Genomic DNA, 6,639 nt, shown 5'->3' with positions numbered 1-6,639 from the left:
GGTCTCGCTCTTGCTCAGGCTGGTCTCGAACTCCTGACCTTGAGCGATCCACCCACCTTGGCCTCCCAGAGTGCTAGGATTACAGGTGTGAGCCACCGCACCCGGCCAGCTGTCACTTTTCAAAATTCACTTTAATAAATTAGTAAAAATCTCATCAAACTTAAGTGAGCAACTAATCTGGGAAGCCTTTCCTGACATCTTAGTTTAGGTCAAGGCCCTCTTGTTATGTGTTCTGGGGGCTCCCTATGCTTTCCCTTTCTTGTGCTTATCCAAGTATGTAATGATACAATTGCATGATTCTTTGGACAATTCCACTCCTCTCCACTGAACACTAAGCTCCACAAAAATTCATGTCTGCTTTACTCAACATTATCTCCACAGCACATAGTAAGTTCACAAAAGGTCCTCCCTATTCATCACCTCTTTTCTTTTTCTCTAGAGACAGGATCTCACTCTGTTGCCTAGACTGGAGTGCAGTGATATGATCATAGCTCACTGTAGCCTCTAACTCCTGGGCTCAAGTGGCGATCCTCCTGCCTCAGACTCCCAAGTAGCTGGGACTTCAGGCACACCATCAAACCTGGCTAATCTTTTAAAATTTTTTGTAGAGACAGGGTCTCACTATGTTGCCCAGGCTGGTCTCGAACTCCCGGGCTCAAGTGATCCTGCCACCTTGGCCTCCCAAAGTGTTGGGATTACAGATGTGAGCCATTACACTCTCATTACCTCTTTTCTGCTCACAATATCATCATCCTAATGCAAATCATGATTACTTGATTATGTCTGAAATATTAAAAATCACTGCCATCTGGTTTCTGCTTATACTCTCCTATAGTTTTAAAACATCATCTGTAAGATTGGCAAATTAATCTTTCTAAAACGTTCCTTTCAACAATCATTCAATAAATATTATTAAACTCCTATGTGCCAAGTATGTATATTTCACTGTTTAATAAAATCTTATTGATTTCCTACTGCTTATAGAATAAAGTTCAAAATTTCAGTTAGATTTGTCTGCTGAAAGAAACAAGAAACAAAGCCACCAAGATCTTGGTCTACAATACCATTTCCCACTAAAAGGAACCAAGGCTCTTCACTGAAAGGGTTAATTTCAGGGTTGGGAATGGGCAGGTACAGGATAAGTTTGGAGTATCTTAACATGCCAGAAAGTAAGAATGTGCTCAGCAACATGTTGGGGGCATGTCAAAGGACACAGGAACCACCTGAGAGAGTTCCCACTGTTCAAACCTGGGATAATTTGAGCACCAAAATAACAGATAGTGATAAGTTATAAATCATTAAAAAATGGAAATTAATGAGTGCATACCAATAAGATAGAAAGAAAGGGAGGGAGGGAAAGAACCAAAGACCAATTGGTAAATGGGGAGAAAGTGCTAGAGTAGAAATATCAGCATTTTGTAGCCATGGTGGTGAAGACTAGATCAGGTAAGAATCAATAGTGGATGCTAAATCTAGGAGAAAATTTTTGATAAGGAGCAGGATATTTGCAAGGTCTTAAATTATCTCCCCATAAACTACCCCATTAGTTTCAAAGGAAGAAAAAAAAAAACAATAATTATACAGTGGCAAGACTGGGCAACACCTTGATCCTTAACAGGGTAATCAAAATTAACATCGTCCCTGAAGCAGAGAAAGACATCATGGGTCCCAGATGTGATAACCTGAGAAAGACACAATTATCTCCTAGCAGTATTCTGGCCAAGAATGCATAATCTCAATGTAATTACAAAGAAATTCCAGGCAAACATTTACTAGAATGAGGAACATTCCAGTTTAAAAAAAAACAAAACAAAAAAAAAACAGGAGGGGAAATGTATTCTTCAAAAGTATCATAAAATACAAATAAATGCTGTGGAAATGTTCTAGATTAAAAGAGGCTAAAGCAACTAATAACTAAATATATCTACTAAATATCAACTAAATATAACATCTAACCCTAACTGGTCTTTGTACTGGAGAGGGGAAAATGCTACAAAGGCCATTATCAGATCAACTGTGAAACAGGAATTATGGAATGTGAACCAATATAAATTTATAAAGTTGACAACTATACTGTAGTTATATAAGAGAATATTCCTATTCTTCATTTAAGTATTCAGAGGTGAAGGGCCATAACTGATCCTCAAATAGTCCAGAAAAAAAAAAAAAATTACATACATTCAGAGACAGAGAAAGGAGAGGAGAGAAGGGAGAAGAGAAGAAAATGAGCATATGATAAAGTAAATAGGGTAACATGTTAATAATAGGTGAATCTGAATAAAGAATATACAGGCGTTCCTTATATTATCTTATTCTTGCAACTTTTTTAAGTTTAAAATGAGTTCCAGATAAGAAGTTAAAGATTATAGCTTTCCAACTGGACTAATACAGTAGTATTAGTCCGTACTGTCTAATACAGTAGCCCCCAGCTACACAAGGCTACTGAACAGTTGAAATGTGTGATTAGTCCAAATTGAGATGTGCCATTAATGTAAAATACACACTAAATTTCAAAGTCCTAGTACAAAAAAATGTAAAATATCTCATTAATATTTATATTGATTGCATGTTGAAATATTATAGATATATTAGGTTATAGGAAATATATTTTTAAAAGTAATTTTACCTTTTACTTTTTAAAAATATGACTACTAGAAATTTTAAATTACATATGTGACTCACATTTGCATTGGATGGTGCTGAGCTCAACAACCAACTATCTCCACAATGAGGTTTCCCACTACCTTTGCAAATTTCTCAATTTCTTTCTGTTCTAAATAGACCTCTATCTCTAAAGTCACTTGGTTTTAAGCTACTGAAGGGGCAGACTGTGTCTATTCACTGTTATATCCCCAGTACCTAGCACACAGCAAATGTTATAAATATTTATTTGCTGAAAGGCAATTTGCTCAGGAAGGAGGGAGGGCAGGAGAAATGAACTCACTCCCCTTTGTGTCTTTGCTTACACTCTAACTCCTTCCTGCAATGAAACTTTTCCTCTCTCTCTCTCTCATTCTTCAAAACCCCATCTCAGTCCCACTCACACAGGTTCATTCTGACCTTTCCTCCTCTGTACTGCTACAGCCTTCACTGTCTGTATCATTTACTTTGGCAGTTAATTATGTAAGTTCCTTGAGGCAGAAGCTGAGTCTCATATTTTTCCTGTATCTTCTACAGTGACTAGCATAGTGCTAAGCATATTATTAATAGTCGAGTAATGAAAGAAAAGGGCAGCAACTTGGTTGACAATGTTTGGCTACCAAAAGAAAAAAAAAAAGAAAAGGGCAACAAAGTGCCAGCAAAAGGCAAATGGATTGGGAGTTGGGAAAATTTGGCTCTAGTCTCTAGAAGTCTTTGACATCTACTAACCGCATTACCTTAGATACCACCTAATCTCCCTCAGTTTTTACTTCCTCATTTTAAAAATCAGACAGACCTGATGACCATAAAAGCAGCCCTTCTATTTCTACAATTAGGGAATAATTAAATCCATTTTTAGAAATATTATAGATATTTTCCAGCAAAAGGAAATATACTACTGTTAAATCACAATAAGTTCCTTAAGAAAGAAATGGCAACAAAGTTTACAAACGGCCTAACTTTAAATGCCAATCATCTTTCTGGTCATCAAGCACTTTAAATACATGTCTTTCTTCAAAGGACCAATTAAGCAAAATATTCAATACATACATATTGGAGCCACCTCGTTGTGCTGGTTTTATGGGGGTTTTTTCCAAGCCCTTTCAAGCCTCAGACAAACACCATCTATTAAGCCAATGTAAAAGAAGGAGCAGAAGGAGAACCAGAAATCAAATTTCTATGAAGTACCCTGGGACCATATTGGTGATGTTCAAAGACTATGAGTTATCATTGATCATAATCACATTGTCTGTCTCTTCTTTCAAAAATGCTATTTAGAGGACATTATTCAGGAGAAAATTACAATTGTTAAAATGAAAAGGTCATCTAAAAACAGAATGTTTAAGGAATGCAATATAATTTAAAAGCACGGAGACCATTTCAAACAAATCTCTAAATCAGCAACTATATCAGTAGTAAAATAAAATGGTTTCCATGTTACATAAAGATTCACGTTATACTTGTTAGTAAACACCACCTGTACAGTTAATATACATTAACATAAATATATATTCTAGGTTCTAAATTAGTAATACAAATCACCAAATTTCTTTAAGATTTTTATCAAAATATCCCTATTAAATGCTGAGCATTAACACTGACCCACCTACAAGATAAAGCAGAACTCTTTCAAAGTGACTCTAGGTCCTCCCATAATTTGGTCTCTAGCTATGCTCTGTAGCTTCATCTACCACCAATCCCTGCCTATCACCTCACTTCCTAAACTTAATTGTTCACACTCCCCCTAGTATTACTTGTTCCATTTATGACTCCATGTCTTTGTATTTGCTGTTCCCTCTGCCTGACATGTCCTTCCCTCTTTTGAGCTGTGCACATCCCCTCCTCCCTGAAGCTCTCCCTGATTGCCCTACCACCATCCCACAAAGCGGCTCCCAGAGCACTCTTCATTATTCTACTACACAGCACTATAATTACTTTTTAAATGTCCACCTCTCCAACCAGGCTATGAGTTTTAAAGGGAGGACCCATATCTCATTAAACTGTTTCCCGGCCCCTAGCATAAGTGCCTGGAATTTACTGAAACTCAATATAAGTATACCGAATAAAAAAAAGTTAAGTAGTTAATCATGAGAAACACTTCAAACTTTCCTATTAAAGAGTGAATACATTTAACACAGTGGTTCTCAACCAGAGGCAAGTTTACCCCTAGGGGACATTTGGTAAAATCTGGAGATATTTTTGGCTGTCACTACAAGGGGATTTGGGCAGACTGCTACCAGTTTCTAGTAGGTAAATTCTAGGGATGCTGCTAAACATCCTATAATGCACAGAGTAGCCCCCTACAAGAAAGAATTATCCAGTCACAAATGTCAACAGTGCCACAGTTGAGAAACTCAGTTGTCAACTGACATATTCAGATATGATGATTCAATGTTACATCTCAGCAATAACCACAGTAAATCCGAATTTTGTAGTTTTGACTGAAGTTTCTGTAACAGTTGATATGTATGCACCAACACTAAAAATGATCTTTATATAATCTCAATGCTTAACAACATTAAACCAAGAGTACTGGAAAGCATCTTATATTTCTAAAAACTAATTTATAACTACCAGAAGCTACTCTTAAATCAGTAAACACTTTAGTTTTTTTAATAAACTTTAAAGCAAACCACAGGCAAATTAATTTTCACTTGTGGAACTATGACAGAAACACAATCTGAGACAGGAAGTAATCAGTTCCTCTAGGTCTAATAAAAGAAAAATCTCTTAAGTACTGCAAGTACACACAGATGTCTTTCTTTACTGTTGAACAAACTAAGTGATAGGGAGAGTAAAGGGCATACCCCTGCTACTGCCAAAATCATCGTTTATCAAGATTTCAAAACCCTGACAAAAAATCACTGCAAAATATAATCAAATGTCAATACAGGGTGTCAGATAAAGAAGTTAACCAATAGATGATCAAGTTTCACATGACTTCAACATTTCACCAGAAAGCTATGCAGAAGCAAGAACACTCCCTTTCTATACACTGGATGACTCAACTCTCTTTGACACATTCTTTGGCTGAATACTACAAATTCACTAATTTCTTTTGTCCTTTGAGCTAGTTACCCTACTCCCTTGGTAAAGAACTAATCGGTTTGGCACCTACTTTCAATCATCTACATTCTTTTACCCTCTATCAGCCTCAAAAAGAAAAGAAAGAAAAAAGCTAAGCTATCCAAAACAAAAACTTGAGTACAGCAACTTATAGGAAAAGAGATTTTAATGTTATTCTAGGAACTGATTCCTAAACGATATACCTACAGTTTTCCAATACTCTAATCCTTTTATCTTTCACGGTTTTCCAGATTTCAAGTAGAGGTAACACTGGCAGAAACTAAGTGTATACCGTTTAATAAAGCTTACTGCGGATTTATTCTTGGAGAGCTAAAATAAGGTACTGGGGCCTTGGAGGGGAAACTCATTTTTAATTAAAAGAAAGTTTCCAACAGTGAGTAATATCTTCCTTCTCAGCTGACTTTGCCAGTAAGTGTCAGTCCCACGAGTGGGCCCACGCTAGGCCGGGTCTCACCACATTACCCTCCAGTGTGGTCCAGCTGAGAAAGAGAAGCCGTGTGTGGCAGGTGCCGTGTCGTATCAAGTTGGGTGACACGGTGAGCGGGGAGGGTGCGGAAGAGCGAAGCAAGCTGCCCGCAATTTCCCACGGGGCGTTCTCCAGCCCGGCAGGCGGCTGGCCGGCCCGTCCCATAGGCACCAACTCTCCATTTTCATTCCCATTCTGGGATCCCGGGAGGAACGCACCGGCACCACACCCTCCAGCTCGCAGCCGGCTCGCCCTGACAGCCCCGCGCCCCTGCGGAGCCAGGCCTGTGCGCTCAGGGCCAACAGAGCTCCGGCCTGTCGCCCCGCCCGCCCCCGCGGCCTGCCCCAGGGCCGGACGACCGCGGCCTAAGCGCACGCCGGGCTGCGGGGCCTAGAAGAGGCAGGAGCCCGCGCTGAGGAAGGGGCGCCCGCGCTGCCACCTCCACT

The 6,639-nt window shown here is 38.9% G+C and overlaps 1 protein-coding gene across 1 annotated transcript in view; it reads right to left on the bottom strand.

Annotated features, from left to right (window-relative positions):
* EEA1 (early endosome antigen 1) overlaps nucleotides 1-6,358 on the bottom strand; it is a 133,498-nt gene extending 127,140 nt beyond the window's left edge. Inside the window, exon 1 of the mRNA XM_012663994.1 lies at nucleotides 6,182-6,358. Coding sequence (XP_012519448.1) covers nucleotides 6,182-6,358 — 177 coding nt within the window. The remainder of the gene's footprint in view (nucleotides 1-6,181) is intronic.
* Between the last annotated feature and the right edge of the window lie 281 nt (nucleotides 6,359-6,639).

The sequence above is a fragment of the Propithecus coquereli genome, unplaced genomic scaffold, assembly GCF_000956105.1.
Source record: "Propithecus coquereli isolate 6110/MARCELLA unplaced genomic scaffold, Pcoq_1.0 Scaffold85, whole genome shotgun sequence".
Taxonomy (NCBI): Eukaryota; Metazoa; Chordata; class Mammalia; order Primates; family Indriidae; genus Propithecus; species Propithecus coquereli.
This window is presented reverse-complemented; position numbering and strand designations above follow the sequence as displayed.